Consider the following 17,595-nt stretch of genomic DNA (forward strand, 5'->3'; position numbering starts at 1 on the left):
CCTCACAAGAGGCAGAAACGTCTAACGCTGCCTTTGTGTGACCCCCAAATGTGACACCCCCCCGAAACCTGGGAGCCTCCCTCCCACTGAGGCTTGGCAGATCTATATCTGCTGTGTGGTTGTGACTGCTTGTGGAGGGGGGGGAGGAGAGAGGTGAAGGTTGTTTGTGTAGCTGACTGCACTGTCATTGAAAATGCAACTGACACTTCATGCAAAGGGGGAAATGTAACAGGCTTTGCACGGGGTATGAGCATGGGGAGAAGCTTGCAGGTCTGCAAAGTGAGAATAACAAACATTTAAACAAAGCAGAGACGCTCCATATGGAAACAGTTTACCTATAGTCCGAGATTCCTTTTCCTTTTGGGAGTTTGGTGCATGTATTTTGCAGGGCTGGCTGTGCAAACCTGTGCCAGAGACCTTTTAGCCCTACATTAGCTATAATCCTTGTGGTGATACGTGCGTCTAATAATCGCTGGATCCTACATGAGTTTAGAGAGGGGTGCTCCTTTTTCAGCAGATGCAGAGGTTAATCCAGCTCTGTGTCAACACAGCACAAAATAAGTTCTGTTTAGTAACGTATTTGCATATAAAACCAAATATATAATGTCAAATTGATAACACTTGTATCCAATTCAAGTTAAGGAAATGTCTAGTAACGTTTATTAACGATCTTGCACTGTAGAAGTCAATAGGAGTTTGGCCAGTGACCTTAATGGGGACTGGATCAGGCCCATAATTTTTAAGCTGCTGATAATATTCTTCCTCTGTCTGAAACCACCGTGAAGAGATTTCCCCAAAGCTCTAACATGCACAGCTCCTGAAAAATCCATTCATCAGTGAAAGCTTTAGGATGACAATATAAATACACTCTGGAGCTTTACTGGCCAAATGGCATTTACGGTTAATATACCATTTAGTCTTTTCAATGCAAAAATCCCCTTTCTAGCTGCCTTGACTTACAGCGTCAAATCAAACTGAAGTTGCATGTTTCAGTTGTTGAAAGCATTAGGATTACCTGTGAGCATTTGGCCACTGCACTGCAAACTGCAAGATATGTCTGTATACGGTTCAAGAAAGCAACTAATTGAAAATGAGCCTGCTCTGGAGAATGAAATAGGCATGCGCATAAGGCCTTGCGGGGGGGCTAACTTTAGCATGTGCATGAGTCTTTACAGAATCGGGGCCCTACAGCATGTTTAAACTGACAGGGAACTCCGGGGACTGTAACTTGAAGGCGAAAGAAACAAACAAGTAGTGCCCCCTACACATATGCTAATATGTCTTCTGATGTAATGCCTATGCTGCATCATATAGATGGTTTAATTAGTGTTTTATCTATTTTGTTCTAACTATATACGTTTATGTTGCTAATGCTCCTATCCCTCTGATAGCTGAGTGCCATGTGTGATAACAGTACAACCCTGATTAACCAAATATCATAGGGATTTTGGCTAATCAAGGATTTGTATAATTAAGGGGATTTTCGGTGTAATTAACAGGCAGTAGGGGACATGACTCTCTTTTGGATAACAGGAAATTGCAGATAGTTAAAGTTTAGATAAGTTGTACTGTAGATCTTCTAGTAAGGGTTATCCCTATAGTTGTTCTATAACTCCCATTGAACTCAAGGGGTGTTTTGCATATATAATAGGACTGTAAAGTGGCTTTGGGCTCTCTCAGGCAGCTAGATATAGAAATATAATTACTTAAAGTTGGTTGCAGCAAAGATCTATTTAGTGACAAATACAGGAAGAGGAAGATGGTTTTACTTTAAGTACAGTTGTGCATACAGAATAATTTACCCCTCGGGAGCTCTGTTAAGTGGAGTTTATCTCTTTTGGCATAATTGGGGTTTCAGCTTTAAAGTGAAATGCACCAGTAAACCTATCAATATTGAAAGTCGCTTCTTACTCGGGAATATCTGAGGGGAAAAAATCTGCAGTGCCTATTTTGACACTACTTGTTGGCTTCATGTCCTTTGCAGTTAGTTTCTTGCTATGAAGTAGCACATTGTTGATGGGCTAGTTTTTTTTTTTAATTATTATTCCGATCTTTAAAGAAAAAATAAAAGCTAGAAAAATTGCACATCTTTGCTGTTATGAAATTAAGTCAATAGCTAAATTTTTCCAAAGCACATTGATGGGACTCAGGCTCTGAAGTCACGTAGATGCTTTTGGAAATTGTATCCTGTTTGCCCAAGCGTGTATGTACGTTGGCAATCCACCAAGACTGTGTACCAAAAGAAGCAAGCGTTAACAGCAAAGGGGAAAAAGTAGAATCTGTTCCCGATTGTTTAGCTATCTGGCCATTTCAAGAGCTTTTAATATGTAGAGGTCAAAAATAAATGCTGGAAACCTGAAATGTAGTGTTGTGATTCCAAACTATTGTATTCCATTAAACTTCTCCATTCCTGCAATATGTGCCTTGATATAGACACATTATAAAGCCTTATTTACTAATCATATATTTTTCATGACACTAACTGATCGACCCTGCAGTCGTTTCATATGCAAAAGTCCCAATAAAATCATTATCTGGGACTTCACAGCCGCCTAGGAGAAGTAGTTCCCCCAACTCCCACTGAAATTCAGTGAGCTGGGTGCCGAACTCCCTGAGGCTTCTTTGAAAATCCCAGCCTTTGATTCTTTAAAGGCTACAATATGTATCGGTTGTTAAGGACCTGATCGTGCATACACTGGGCATAGTGCAAACTACTGTGAGTATCCAAATTCCTCTGGAAGCAAGAGACTTAAGGCCCAATCCTGAAAACATTCACTACTTATTTACTACTGTGAGTTGTTCTGTCCAGGACAACCATAATAAGTGTTTGCAGGGTCAGACCCTAAATCTGTTGGTGTCAGAGCCTGTGGACCTGAGGTATGTAAAGATTTCCTTACACTGTTCCAATTAAGCTGCTCCCGTACGGTTTTAGTTCTGAGGGACAGGGAATACCTACTTTAAATCCTGCCTGTCCTTTCTTTTTAAAAGCATGGTCTCTTTCCTAACGTTAGTCTTCATATGCAAAAGGCTGCAGCCTTCTAAATGTTTCCTGTTGATGCACGTGGCCTGATTCTGAAATACACTGAAAAAGGGAATGCTACAATCCAGGCTGAGTGGCATTTGCTCCTTTAAACACACCTGATTAAAGGTATTTATTGTTCTAAACCTAGAAGGCCTTTGGTTGAAATCCCATCTCTGCGGTCTTTCTGATTATATTTATACTGTTACTTGACTGTGGGTGGCAGCAGTCCTATGAACACACTGTTCACTAACCCCTTTCCTCCTCCCCCAATACTTTCACAGTTCAAGTGCCAAAGCAATAAATTTGAAGTGGTTATAAGTTTTCTGACACTTTTATAAGTATTTATGCAAAATATTTAACCAGTTAGGTGTTGTCTTCCCTTTCCCTTAGGATACAGCAGCTCATTTGTAAGGTTATTGATGGCAGAAACGTGCAGTTCTATAAAACCTTAGATCAAATGATGGGGGAGGATGGCAGGAGGGAAAAAATCTTATATTTACTGAAGGTTAAAAGTAGTTAATATTTGGCTTATAATGCAATAGAATTAGGACACTGACATTATTTCCTTTTTGAGCTGTTTCCAGATTCTGTCAGTTTAAGACATTCTCCATGTAAATTTCAACTCTCCCTCTCTTCCCATCCCCACCCTGTTCTTGTTCATATGACAATATAAACCTTATAGCCACTGTTCCCTGAATAATTTAGGATGATGTCCCTAACTGATAAGGGACCGATTTTATACTCATGAGACCAGTAAAGCTCCCCTGGAAATCAGTGCAGAGTTGCCTGTGTCAGTAATGAGCATGGAGTGGAGGCCTTAATAGAACCAGAGCAGGAGTTCAGAAAAAGAAATATCCACTGATTTAATTTATAGTGTAACTGAGAAAGAAGGTAGATTAATTTTTTTTAAAATACAATTATCAAAAATAACAAATGAGGAGTGAGAAGACATATGGAAGTTCTTGAAAGCTTGCTGTCCACAACATTTTACCTTCATTAAGAACTTTTGGCTACTATACAATATTGATAACATGACATAAAGGAAAGCTCTTTGCTAGATTTCCAACTAACCCCGCTGGCAAACATTCTGAACTTTATAAAGATAACACATGTAGTCTAATGAGTCCAAAAGTTGTGTACCATCACGTGAAATCCTACCAATCTTTTAGCCAAACAAAAGAAAGGGCATCATTTTTTGAACGCTGTAATCTTACAAAGTGACAAGGGCAGTTGAAAATATGGATGAAAAAATGAGTAATGAAAACAAGCTTCATGATTATTGTAAAATTAAAACTTTGCCCGCTCAGGATGGAGTTTTCAGAAGTACCTAAGGAAGTTAGGATTGAAAAGTCCACCCTACGCTGAACTGAAATCCTTTGCTTACAGGGGATAATCTTGCAATGGCAGAGAAATGGACTAATTACGTAATTGTTTTTCATTTCTGATTTTGATGTTTCTTCACATGTTCTTTTTCATTAAGGCAAATAAAAATAATTTTAAAAAATACGGTTACATAAACTTAAAAGTTAATTGTTGGGTTTTTACATCAGTCAGTAAGAACTTTAGAAGTCCATCACCAAGTAAAAACAATGAACTAAGTTAAATAGGTGAGAATATACATCACATATGATACATCAAATTGGTTCTGGCACAATTTCCTCTCGCTGACTTGAATGGAGTTACTCTTGATTCTTCCTGTGTATGAGGCTGATCCTATATAGGATTCAATAGATATTCAGTCACTGATTTCAATGAGAGCAGGATCAGACCTTAAAATCTGAGAGAAGTCAGAAATTTATAGTAGTGAGATATTAATGGGATAAAATCTGCAGTCCTTGCTTGGGTGAAACTCCTCATTTGTTTCAAAGACAAATTTTGCGAGAGTAAGGCAGAGAATAAGGCTTATAGTTCTTTGTCTCAGAACGTCCCAAGAGTGAGTTATTCTACATACCACGTGAGCTAGAAGATTTAAGCATAAAAAGGAGTAGAATTAGATTAAGAACAGTACTTCAGCTATAATTGTAAATTTCCTTAGTTTTGTGAACATAAGTCTGACATGTAAACTTTATGTTAACTTGATGGTTTCTTAGTGCTAGTTAAGTGATGTTGCAATCGCATTTGTAAGAAGAAAGATAGGAGAGAGGGAGAAAAAACAATCAAAAAACCAACCAAACAAAAAAAACCCACCTGATTTTTTTTATTGGGTTTCTAGGCTATTACGGGACCATCTCTTCAGCTGGTGTAAAGTGGTGTAGCTTCTTTGATTTCAATGCAACTATATTAATTTACATTACCTGAGGCTCTGGCCCTGAATGCAAAGTTACAACCCAGAATAAATGTTTGTCTGAGTTATCAGCCTTGGAAGATGGGACGTAAACTGAAACATCTTTACCGTAGCATCATTAAAGGGGATACTGTCAACTTGAAATGGAGTCAGTTTGTTTTAAAATGTGTTTAAAGTAATTTTGTGTATTACATCTGCCCATGAGCCAATTTTTGTGGTTTTATTACCACCTTTTCCTATTTTTAAGACTGTTTTCCTTCCCTTTGTTGTGGCATGAAACACCCACACAAAAAGCTAGGGAAACTGAGAATAGTGAAACTGACTAATCATTAATTGCAGTCAGACTGAAAACAAAATAAAGAAAACTCTACTCTTTGTCCTCTAACCTCTTTCAGGGGGTCATTTGCAACAGCAGCTTTCAAAACATTCTGATAGAAGTGTGACATAAATAATATATATTTTCAGTTGTTGGTGACCCCTTGAGTCACACCACTTCAGATGAAATACAAACAAAATCAGGTTCTTCGCATAAGAAACTTGAAAGGTGAGACATTATGACTTAGCAACGTTGGGCCTGGCACTATAAACTTTCTCTGCTTGGAAATTGATAGGAGCTACACAGGACAAGGGCTTGCAGGATCACGCCCAGAATGTGTTCTGGTTGGTGTAAATTCTGATCTTAGGCTGGATTTATTGACTGATGTACCTCCGTTGACTTCAGTGGAGTTACTCCTGACTTGCACCAGTGTAAGTGATAGGAGACTCAGGCCCCATGTGTTATCTAGTTGAAAAACCCATCGTTTAACCAGTTTATTGATATTACCCTTTGTGTACTACATTGGAGTACACTCACTATGGGTCTGATATTCTGCGCACAGTGGTGTACATAAGAAGTAACTCACCTGAAGCAAATTTAATTACAGTGCTGTACAACTAGGGTAAACAAGAGGAGAATCAGGCCTTGTATATCTATCAAAGAGCAGATAAAAACACCCTTATGAAATTGGGATAAAAATTCACAAGCCCAGGCATGAAAATCTACTTATCCGTTTTTACAGATGATTTTATACACACCTGCAGTTACTTTACATGTGGATTGCAGTATTGAGCCTATATACTGGAACAAATATTTTAAAGAAAGAAGTCCATAGTTCATGGATGAGCACTATAAACCATATATTACTTTCAGAGCCAGTATGACCTCTGTGTTTAATTTATAAAAGACATATCATTTACTCACTACACAGTACATTTATGATGTGTAAGATGCATATTAAAATCTTTCCAGTCATAAAACGCCTCCTGTAAATTAGTTACTGAGCATGCATGTTCATTGCTTTTCAGAGTTTTTTTTTATTAAAGTTTAATAGAAGGGTGGGGGTTTTTTAATTCCAAGTATCAACCAATATTACATCTGAAAATTCTCCTTTTAAAAGAATGAATCTGGTGCTATGTTTAACAAAATTGGAAAGTTTTTTTTTTATATATATTTTTACCTGGATAATTTAGAAATAGCTAAATTAATTGGGGAGTTTGGGAGAAGGTTGATAGGAAGGGATGGGGGAAAGAAATTTTGGCATAAAAAATTATATCCCCAGCCTCAAGCTCTTCTATTCCAAGTTTCAGCTCAGTTGTGCTATGAACCCACGAAAACAGGGTTTTATAATGGAAATGCTGATACATTCTTAACTATATACTGGTGCAAGTGAACTGCTTTAATATCTAATTTAAACTATGGATAATGATGACTATATAGCTAAATAGCCCTCATTATTGCATCCTTTTTCACCCATGGGATAGATTTGGCAGTCCATAAAAATGTCAGTATATCCTCTATAAAGGTAAACACACCACATGTTAGTGGACTGGTTCCAGCTTATTGATGCCTGGGAATGCCCCTTGTAACATGAATACATGTTTATGCTGGTGATGTCAGTTTTCGCAGGCATGCCGCCTTTTAAAAAATCCTTGTTATGCCAGTAATGGTAGTAGGCAGCACAAACAGCTCTGGGTTCTTGTGGGAGGAAGAGAAAGTACAACAGTCACCTTTGAAGAATCGTCATGTGCGAAAAGGTACCTCACGGTGCCATCAGGGGTCCGTTTCCCATTCGAAGTATGGGTAACTCCACTAGCATCTCTGATATCACTGTGTAGAAACTGAAGGCAAATGCTGACTTGATTAAGGCTGGTGACTAAACACAGAATATGTACATATTTAGTACTACTTAGAGGGAACCGTCCTGCTATAGGTCGCACAAGGCTTACCTGCCTTTGTGGAGCTCCATCGCTTGTGCTCTTACAGAAAGGAGGTGCGATTCGGCTCCATGGGAGCTTTGCCATTGATTTCAATGAGGTCAGAATTTCACGCAGGAAAACCAAGACAGCGAAGTTAAATGTCTTGTTCACTGTCATATGGGAGTTAAGGCCAGGTGAGTCGTCTGCCCTAGTGACTGGACCATGTCTGCCTCCCCAGGATATACTGCAGGAATATAAGCAATAAAGTGTGTCTGCGCAGTGTCTACCACAATGTGGCTCTGGTCCAGACTGGGGCTCCTACATGCTACCACAATACAAGTAATAACAATAAGTGTGTTTGAAGTCTGTCTTGTCTATTTCAATTTACAAGGAGCTGAAAACCATAGGGCCTGATTTTCCAAAGTGCTGAGCAGGCAGTAGCAAAATCCGGCCAGATCATTTAGATGCCTTAATGGGAGCAATCCTCTCCTTTTAAATCTGACTTTGTGGTATCTAGGTGCCAGCGGAGAATCTGGCTCCATATTTTCAGTCAATAAACTGATCTCTCCCTCTGATTATCCGCTTCAGTAACCATATGCAAAGCAGTAATGCTCAACCATTGTAAGACCACCTCTCCCAATGCTGCCTGATCCTAAGGGAAAGCGTTGGCAGGACTGTTGGGCACCATGCCTGTCTCCGGTATTGTAAACACTCCTCTCTGGGCTTTCTCTCTTCGGCATAAAATACCCTGAGATGTGTATGAAATGTTCATCAACAGATCTGAATACACAACTGAATAGCAACAGGGAAGGACTGACTATGCAAATAGGCAGTGAAGTGTTCTGCCATTTTGTTTGATGTGGAAAGCATATCAAACGGCTGTTATGATGCCATCACTTGGGAATGCTTAGATTTTTGACCTCTAGAATGATTTTGTTTGAGACAGAGACTGCTGTTTCAAGTAGATTATACTGTCTGTAAAATCTTTAAATCCTCTTATTGGGAGGAGACAGTGTGGCATAGCAGATAAAGCACTGAACTGGAACTCAGGACACCTGCAATCGATTAGCAGCTTTGAGATCAACTGATGAGAAGTGCTGTATAATAGCTAAGTGGTATTATCAGGCCTAATTTCATTTAAACCGCTCTGCCATGTAAATAGGAGTCAGGCCCAATGTCATTTTTTAAAAAAATATATTTATTTTACAAAGAAACCTCTTAGCCATTATTAATATGCTAAAGGCCAAATCCTCAGCTGGTGTAAATCAATCTAACTATTGAAATCAATAGGGAGAGAGGCTGATTTACACCAAAGGCTGGTCTGGTCCATGACTGTACATAACTAAAAAAATCCTACAGGCTTTTCCTATTCTGTAACATGCTCCTCAGTAGCTCTGGACTTTAATCAAGATTTTGAACTGTAGGGTTTGTGGGCGCCAGTGTTTAGTAGCTTATGTTCTTTGGATTTAAGTGCTGCCATCTCATTGTGAGATCAATGAGAGTTTTACCTAAGAAAAAAACTGCAGGATCAGGTACCTTGTGGCTAAATCCTCTTTTAAATCTTCACCCCTTGTTTGATACTTCAAGGCTTTGTTTTAATTTGTCTGCTGCCCATGCTTTGAAATCCGTTATCCCTGCTGCATGATTGGTGAATTGGACTCTGTTCCCAAGTGATGTCAAACCAAGACATACATTGTTGTGTATTTTTTTGTTTTAATCTGATTCTAAAACCAAATACATAACACATCAGTGACAATAGCTAATAGTCAGGCAGCACGAGTTACATGCAGGTGGGAAACTGGATTAGTTAGTTGCATAAGTGGGTTGTATGAAAGTAGCACCATCTGTTGGTAGCGCGTGATGTTTGATGTTAATTTTTTTAAGTAAGAGTGCAAGAATGGCTTGTCTGGTTTTGTTTGTTAATCAAAATACATATTGCCCCCTTCATGTGTATCACAAACCAGTTAGTTTTTCTTTCTTTTTTAAGCAAGATCAGATTAATTTGTGTTTCCATTTTCTTTTGTTCCTAGATTCTGAACTGTTACCATTTTTGTTAATTGCTAAAATCCCAAAAGAAAAACTTGACTCTGCATGTAAAAATAAGCTCAAACAGCAGATACACTCATGATAACATAATTGTCCGTAGAAGTAGATTGATGTAATTCATTATTTGTAGATGTATCTATTATTCATGTGTCCGCACAGACCCCAACGGAGATCAGGTAGTCATGTGCTAGGTGCGGCACAGACCAATAGTAAGACACTGTGCCTGCCCTGTTTGTAAAATAATATAAAGTAGGATCTCATCTGTTGAAAAGAGTCTTCAGGTAATGATTCATAGACACAAATTGGGTGACTCTCAAAGCATTGTGCAGTTTAGTTCAGTTAGGTCAACTACCAGGTGCTTAGATTATCTGAACATCTCGAATCCACAAAACCCGTCAGGAAAGCATGTGAAAACAGGTTCTTGTCTGTGTGGGATTCTCAAGTCTTCCTTCTGGGTCAGAAATTTGCATGAACTATTCTTCCTTGTCTTTGCAGAACAATGAGCATAATAGAATAGGTGTTTTCCATCCCTTACCTGCGCAGTACCCACTTTTCCTAAAGCTCTTCGGCTCTATTAGCAAGAGATGGGCTAGATGTGTGTTTTACTTCATTTGCTGGCTTTATTCAGACCCTACTGGCAATTTTGATGTTGCCAGTCATTATCTGGAAGCCCAGAGTTCCATCTCCCCCCAAAACTCCAAACTTTTTGGAAGCTCGGGAGCAGGGGGAGAAGAAGTGTTGATTTGTGTTCAGTTGAAGTGCTTGAGCAAAGGTTAATATCAGCCGTCATTTTCTTTATCCAAAGACCTGCTCATCCCTATTTACATGGGCACTTCTGGATTTTATTTTTGTCATTCCTTTTAGATGAAAGAACTCTTTCAAAACCCTGTGAGCTAAAATCCCTCCTCGGACTCTTGAGAAGGTGGATTGCCACGATGTCAAAGAAGGTTTTAACTTAATGTTCCCTTGTTTTTCTAATGTGTTAGTTTGTTTCCAGCCCTTTTGGGGGCTGTTGCATATACACATGTTTCACTATAGCTGTATTTTCCGTACAGCCCAGTTTTACAGCTCTCCAGTGTTTCTTAATGCTAGAATCTATATTTCTGCCAGTTTGCCCAATATAAACGTCATCGCAATCTGAGCATAGAACTTGTTTAAAGGAAAACCTGCAGTTGCTCCTTGAGACCCAATGGAATCGCTTTTATGCTTATAATCAAAACACAAGCTTAAATGCCCTGGTGACTCGGGGCCCTGTTGTAAGTGTGGCTTTGGGTGGTGCGAGATACCTGCTAGACTGACCTCTGTAGTTTCAAAGCCATGGAAATCCCCCTTTCCACAAGAACCTGCTCATTGGCACGGTAACATTGTGCCTATATGGAATTATTGACCTTGGTTTGTTTCCTTGTTGCTCATGCATTCAGGAAAGAGGGTGTGTTTGACCCTTCCACTCCAATAACATGGATGTCTTTTCTCATTAACGCCTTGTTTCAGAGCTTGATTCTCCTTTAGCAGCCTCTCCCTGTCTCTAAAACATTGTGCACAGGTTGTTTTTGACTTCTGCACCTTGAAATGTGACATCATTTAATGCACTGGGTCAAAACGTGACCCGCTTATTCTGGAGGAAAGTTTATGCTGTGGACTGTGGTCTGCATTAAAACAGGATGCTGTAAGAATGCCATTACCTTGTAATAAAGATCTGTAAAATACCATGGCATGGATTATCCAATCATGCAGAAATATTTCTTCTCTTATTGCCTTACCCAAGCCTTAAAATAACCATACTATGGCTCCTGATGTACTTTTCTGGGCTGGTGGGACTAAAGAGAAAACCTTTTGCTTTTCCACATTTTTAGAGGCTTGATCTATTTTTACTTAGATATGTTTTTTTTATTGTTCTCCTGATTTTGTAGTTGTTGCTGTTCCAATCTCTATCCCACTGGACCTGTCGTGCTCTAACACAGTGGTTCTCAACCATGGGTACATGTACCCCAGGGGTACGCAGAGATCTTCCAGGGGTACATCAACTCATCTAGACATTTGCCTAGTTTTACATAAAAAGCACTAGCAAAGTCAGTACAAACTAAAATGTCATACAGACAATGACTTGTTTATAGTGCTCTGTATACTGTACACTGAAATATAAGTACAATATTTATATTCCAGTTGATTTATTGTATAATTATATGATGAAAATGAGAAACTAAATAATTTTTCAGTAATCGTGTGGCTGTGACCCTTCTGTATTTTTATGACTGATTTTGTAAGCAAGTAGTTTTTAACTGAGGTGAAACCTGGGATACGCAAGACAAATCAGACTCCTGAAAGGGGTACAGTAGTCTGGAAAGGTTGAGAACCACTGCTTCAGCATGCCGGGAACCAATCTACAAATACAGGGTGAAATTTACCCTGGTTAAAGGGCCAGCTAGGGTTCTATTCTGAATGGGATTTACATGATATGTAGACTTTGTGCATGGACCCTGATGTAGCAGAATATTTATAGTGCTTAACTTTTGTTTGTTTGTTTTTTTAGTTTTTGAAATTTACAATATCTTGAATAAGGAAGTGTAACACATCCCAATTTATATTAGTAATTATCCTGGCACATTGTACCCCTAAGTTTCTGAATGACAGCTAGACACTAAACAAAAAATAAAGATAAAAAGTATTGGCCCCATTTTACAGATGGAGAGCTGAGGTGCAGCGAGATTAAGGATGGAATTTTCAAAGGAGCCATTGAAATTCAGTGGGATTTGGGTGCCTAACTCAACTGGGCACCTTTGATCATCCCAGCCCAAGTGGCTTGCCTGAGGTCACACAAGAGAACTGGGAATTGAGCCCAACTCTTCTAAGTTCTAGCTGCTTCCCTATACCCATCCTCCGTTAGTAGGAAGACGTTAGGGTTGAAGTGGAGCATACTGGTAAGTGAATGTGTTGAAGCTTAAAAAGACTGACCTGAAGCCTAGTGAAGTCAACTAGGAGTCTTTCTATTGACTTCGTGGGTTTTGGATGAGGTATAAACTGCAACTGCCCGTGCCAGACCCCTCTCCTGGACAGAGAAAGAACGTTTGTTCTCTAGGGATGTCAGGCTAGCCATTTGCACACATGCTAAATAAATACACATTCAAAATACACTTGGCTGTCAAATTCCTGGATGTTCTTTTGCAGTCTTCAGTGTATCCTTTTAAGCAGTCCTGCTTCCTGTGACATCGTTTGCTTCCTGACCTCAGAAGGGTGCAGTGTGGATGCACTCATTGATATGTGCTAGGCAGTCAAATATTCTAATGATGTATTAGTACTTATCTAGTTTCCAAGTTCAGTTAATCCTTGGCCTCTCTCCTGAGGTTGCCAACAAAACTGCTAGTTGCTGTTGAAGTTTCACTTGGCCGGTGAGAACTGAACAGTAAAGTGTGTTCTGTAAAATCGAATGCTGGATGGGGAGGACTGTGTGGGGATTGTATATTCAAACGTAATGGTCTGCTCCTGCTCCCATTAAAGTCAATGGGGAATTTTCCATCGGAATAAGTGAAGATAATACAAAGCAACAGGTAACACTGGCCCTTTGGTCTTTCGGGGTGTTAGAATTTCCTGTGTTCTCATGTGAATATTTATTCTTCTAGGGAGCCCAGGAAGCAAAGAGCCACATGTTTTTAATCTGACCTCCCTAACCAAGTCTGAAAATATCTTGTCGGCTTCGTTGCATTATTACATTGGGGACCTACTAAATGCTACTTGGAGTTGTCCCCGATCCGGAGGCTGCTCTCGTCATGGTCACAGGAAACCTGAAATTCAAATAGATCTCTCTGTGTTGAGCTTTCCTTCTGATGGAAACCAAACTCGAACCCTGGGACGTTTTCTAATAAATGTTTCCATGGCTTATCGGGATGTCCTTTCCTGGCAGTGGAAGGACATCACTCATGTCCTGAGTGAGGCAAAGCAGAATGATGAACTTCTGATTGGTGTGAAAATGGCCTTGACTGGCCGCTATTCCCGGAGGAGGGTGCCGTCCTGCTATGAACCTTACATCCTGGTGTATGCCAATGACTCTGCTATTTCAGAACCAGAGAGTGTTGTTTCTAGCTTGCAAGGACACCGTAAATCCCTGGTTGAGGGTTTCCCCAGACCCGAAAGCCACTCAAAGAGCAGCCTTGGTGAACAGCGACGGAAACGTTCCACCAGCATCCTGTTGCCCTTGCAGAACAACGAGCTCCCAGGTGCCGAGTACCAGTACAACGAGGATGAGGGGTGGGAAGACAGGAAACCCTACAAAACCCTCCAGCCGCGGCTGGCAGAGAGGACAAAGGGTAAGAAAAAGCAGAGAAAGAACAACCACCAGAAGAGCCAAACACTCCAGTTTGATGAGCAAACCTTGAAGAAGGCAAGAAGGAAGCAATGGAACGAACCGAGATACTGTGCACGGCGCTATCTCAAAGTGGATTTTGCAGACATTGGCTGGAGCGAATGGATTATTTCCCCTAAATCCTTTGATGCATATTACTGCTCAGGTGAATGCCAATTCCCCATTCCAAAGGTACAGTATTTTTTTTTCCCCACTGTCTTATTCTCCTATCTTCAGAGAGCAGGAAAACACATTCAGGTTTTATGAACTGCACGTATTTGTTTACATTAGTAAAATCCAGCTTGGCTCCTATTAAGCTCTAGAATGTAGTAAATTAGTAATATTTTATGTCTGTTCTTTTAAGGGGTAGTTGTAAAAATGGCTAATATGAAGTTAGAATTGCTTTATGCAAAGATATAAAATCAAAGTTATATAGCAGAATTATTTTTGTCCAGAATCCAAATGTGCTGTAAATTGCTTATTGGGTATTAATGATGTGTGAACTGGTGACTGTCCAGTTTAATCAAGCATAATAAAGAACTGATCCTACAAATGCTTATGACCAAGCGTAGTAATTACCATACTGAGTTAGTCCCAATAGAAACCGGTGAATGGGACCACTTGGTGTAGTAAGCGCTATGGTTGGTAGTAAATATTTGCAGGGTGGGGCTCTAAAGCTGCTCTGAAAGGGAGAGGAGGGTGTAGAGTCCTGGACGTGGATGGGACTCTGAGTATCAGCCAAGGAGCTAATCAAATCAAAGTCATAACAGTCATTTGCTAAAGAACTGTATCCTCTGTCCAATGCCATCCTGAGACACATACATAAGCTCAAGAGACCTGCTCCTGGAACCCTTACTTTACAGAGTTGCCCCTATGGCTTTGAGTAAGGATTACTCTGGTGAGTAAGGGTTCCATGATCTGGCCCTGTTGCATGAGCTTGGCTTCTTGAAATCAGTCGGCCAAATTTATTTCTGGTGTAGCTCCACTGGAGGTCATACCCACATCTCCCAGCCTACCAAGGCCGCAAAGTGGGATGTAGTATGTAACAGAGACCCAAAATGGGGCGGAGCGGGGGGGGGACACACAAATTATTCCTGGTATCGGGAAACTACAGTAGATGTAGGGTTCATTGTTCTTGCCATAGCGTTATCTTCTCCATTTTCTCTTTTTCATGTAACTAATTGCCAGCCCTGAAAGCAAAATGATTTTAAATTGGTGTGGAATTTTGGGATTAATCGGAACGATGTCTTTTTTTCAATGAAAGACAGATGAGATGTTTGGTAACATCCGGGATAATTTAGTCCGATATGGGCCTGATCAGGAAGCCTTTACTTAAGTAAGCAGTTCTGTTGATTTCAGGGAGACTGCTCACTTGAATTAAGATTGCAGAATCAGACTCTAAAACTTGGAGGCCTGGCTTCAGTTTTGTGCCTTTGCTGAGCGTTCAAAAGGAAAACAAGGAGGTTTGCAGTGTTCTTGGAGCCATGTTGTTAGAAAGAACTGGTGGATGAGATAACCTCTTTAATTGAACCAACTTCTGTTGGTGAAAGAGACAGGCTTTCGAGCGCCACAGTGACCTAAAGAAGGGCCCTGTGGAGCTCGAAGGCTTATCTCTTTCACCAACAGAAGTTGGTCCAATAAAAGGTACTAACAAGATTGTTTTACTACCGCTGAAAAACATTCTACTGGGGCTTTTGGCTTCTCCCTCTGTGATTGATAGCATCCATGCTCTATCATACCTGTATCCCCATGTATGGGTTTGAAACAGACCCTTAACTTTAGCAGCAATTTGACCTGGACTTTTTCCACGTTAACTTTAAGGACATTAAGTTATAGCAATGACCTGGGCATTTCTCTGCTTAAGGCTGTGTCAGCACTTCCAATTTCAACCTTGTTTATAAGGATTTTAAATGCAACTGTAAAAAATTTGCTCTGGGGATTGACCTTGGCCCAAGAGCAAATAATTCATATATGTAGCAATATTTGAAATAGATCAGTGTGGCTATTTTAATTTACGGGAATGCAAAAACAAAAATAATTTTTAAACTAATTCTCTCAGCTGCTCCTTCTACCTGGAAGCACTTTACATTTTAAACTAATTTGGGCATGTTGTGAGCCGTGTAATATGGGCAAACAGATGGATATTTTGAAAGAAGTAAAACAAACAAGGAAAACAATTTTAAGCCACCAGTTATTCTGTGTGAGGCTGCTCCAAACCCCACTGGAAATCTGCTACTGACTTCTATGTGATTTGGATCATGTCTTACAACGACGACACTATTTTTCTATCTGTGGACAATAGTTTTTTCCCTATAAATGCTACACTTCAGTGTGCTGGTGTAGAAACTGCATCTGCATAGCTAAGTGGACCAGTTCCTTGGACATTGTTTAGGGTCTCTAGATTTAAAAAAATAGTATTTTCTGCAGGGCTTCAGATCCCCAAATGTATTTAGGCACCTAAGTCCCGTTAATTGCTAGGTGCCTAAATACTTTTGAAGATCTGGGCCTTCAACTCCCAGTGAAGAGTAGCACACTCCACCAAGAGCTGAAACAGTTCACGTCCAGTAAGTAACATGCCATTTCAAAACTGTGTATTCGCCTGATGACCCCGTGATGGCTTGGTAAGAGGGCACCTGTGTTGTGTAGCAGGTAAATGGCACGTGGTTTGGTTTTGTTTTTTTTAAATATGGAGATCCCAAGGCAAAAGAAAAGTCCCTTTATCCCACAAACTGCCAAACCCCAGAAAATAGAAAGGGTAATAAGAACATGCACCTTTTGTACCTAGCACCTTCTTTGTGTAGCACCCTGAAGGGCCCTAAAACATTTCACAAACCCTGGGCCTGATTCCCATGGCCTTGCACCTCTGGTAGTGAAAGGCAAATGCATACCTCCCCTTCTGATGTGATCATTTTACTATCCGAGCTCGTTTGTATTCACTGCACTAGTGTGAATCACTACAGGAGGTGCAAAACCTAGACTAAGGGATTGCTCACCATCAAACCGGGTCTAAGGTGGCGTCCGTTCTGCACTAGGCATGCCGCTCAGCAGTCTGGAGACGGGGAAGTGAAGATTAATTGGTTCTCACAAAGCTGCTATTTGACGTGTAGAGAAGCTAAAGGGAGACAGTGTGCTTACCCGGACGTCGGAGGAGATTTCCCACCTTTTGCCAATTTACCTGAGAAACCGTAGTGGTTTCTTAACAGTCTTCTTTAAACATTTAGAGTCAAATTCATGCTCAGTGAAAGCAGTTGAGAGTCCACGGAGGGTTGAGCTCAGTTGCATGAGGTCTTAATTTGGTTCTGAGAGCTAAATGCACTTCACAGGAACGGTTGCTATTTATTGTACATATTACTTGGTGCCCAGTAGTCCGAACTGAGGTTGGAGCCCCATGGCGATAGGCCCTGTACAAACAAGGAAGAAAGAGTCCTTGCCCTGGAAAACCTTCAAGTCTACATAGATGAGATGGCAAAGAAGGACCATTAACCCCATTTTACAAGCGGGTCCATGAGGCACAGAGGGATTAAATGACTCGTCCAACGTCACACAGGATGTGTGTGACAATCATGAACTAAATCCAGATCTCCTGAGTCCAAGGTCAGTGCTGTAACCACAAACCCATTCTTCACCTCTAAACATGTTTTAAAAGGCTTGGTACAAACGTAGGGCTTGAGC

General features: G+C 40.3%; 1 protein-coding gene across 2 annotated transcripts in view; it reads left to right on the forward strand.

Annotated features, from left to right (window-relative positions):
• BMP3 (bone morphogenetic protein 3) overlaps positions 1 to 17,595 on the forward strand; it is a 28,355-nt gene that overhangs the window by 712 nt on the left and 10,048 nt on the right. The window contains exon 2 of one of the 2 annotated variants that reach the window (XM_039542181.1): positions 13,205 to 14,115. In XM_039542181.1, coding sequence (XP_039398115.1) covers positions 13,205 to 14,115 — 911 coding nt within the window. The remainder of the gene's footprint in view (positions 1 to 13,204; positions 14,116 to 17,595) is intronic. The other variant, XM_039542182.1, reaches the window with a different exon arrangement.

The sequence above is a fragment of the Mauremys reevesii genome, linkage group 5 (genome assembly GCF_016161935.1).
Source record: "Mauremys reevesii isolate NIE-2019 linkage group 5, ASM1616193v1, whole genome shotgun sequence".
In the NCBI taxonomy this organism is placed as follows: Eukaryota; Metazoa; Chordata; order Testudines; family Geoemydidae; genus Mauremys; species Mauremys reevesii.